General features: G+C 43.9%; 1 protein-coding gene across 1 annotated transcript; it reads right to left on the bottom strand.

Moving 5' to 3' along the window:
* Window positions 1–42: 42 nt before the first annotated feature.
* LOC109508187 (sideroflexin-3-like) lies at window positions 43–741 on the bottom strand (the record flags this gene model as incomplete). Its single annotated transcript, XM_019858066.1, has 4 exons — window positions 43–108; window positions 139–319; window positions 388–473; window positions 559–741. Coding segments are annotated over 4 exons (468 nt in total), but the record flags the coding sequence as incomplete, so codon positions are not given.
* Window positions 742–927: the final 186 nt, after the last annotated feature.

The raw sequence follows: 927 nt of genomic DNA, 5'->3' as shown, positions 1-927 counted from the left end.
TGGGAGGAATACCTGCAAGGGCGGGGAGAAAAAAAACAAAACATTCATACGCTAATAAATGCCTTAGCCTCAACAAATAACAAGATACTGCTAGCTTACTTTAACTATCTTTAAATACACGCTTCCCCCAAGACGTACTGTTTGGAGAGAAATGTCACCATACTTTTGATTTTCACAACTACAGCCCTTACCCATAGCTGGCACCGCCATGCCGATCCTGGACACCACCACCTGCATGATGGCCTGCTGGGCCGCGTTGACAGACTCTCCTAACCTGTTGCCGTTCTCGTCGGTCACGGGAATGCCGTACTTCAACTCCCTGTTGGGGGACACGCAGAAAGCCGAGTAGCGACGAGTCGAGCGGGGCTGCGGCGAAGGAGATCTCACCTCTGTCTCATGAAGGGAATGTTGATGCAGTTCGCAGCGGCGACGGCGGCAAAGGGCACGAAGCGGCTGACGATGGGCGGGAGACGCTACGACAGGTACAAACACACTAATAACCAGCCCCCCAAAAAAATATCACCAGTCTGTTGAATGATTGCTCTGACGGGATGTTACCGTGGCCAGTGACTTGAGGCCCAAGGCGGTGACAACGGCACCGGTCGTGGCACTCACGTAGGCCGCACCGAGCTGACTGAAAGTAGACACAAGTCCCGTTTTTTTTTTTTTTTTTGTAACGTCAGTCAGGAAAATTTCATTTGATAGGTGATTTAAAAGGACAAGAAGAGATGGAAAAAAAAATGTTTATTTCAATAATAGAATACATCCTCTTAATGTAGAGTTTAATTGTATGAGTTACTTTTTTAACTTATTCATAAAATTTTAAAAAAAATGTGAAATGTTTTTAGTTATAAAAACAAATTTCAGTCATTTACACAAATTTATTTTAACTAATACATTTTGGGAGAAAATTGCTAAATCATGAAA

This window comes from Hippocampus comes, unplaced genomic scaffold, assembly GCF_001891065.2.
Source record: "Hippocampus comes isolate QL1 unplaced genomic scaffold, H_comes_QL1_v1.1 scaffold2521, whole genome shotgun sequence".
Taxonomy (NCBI): domain Eukaryota; kingdom Metazoa; phylum Chordata; class Actinopteri; order Syngnathiformes; family Syngnathidae; genus Hippocampus; species Hippocampus comes.
The sequence above is the reverse complement of the archived record's forward strand: the minus strand, read 5'-3'. Positions and strand labels throughout refer to the sequence as shown.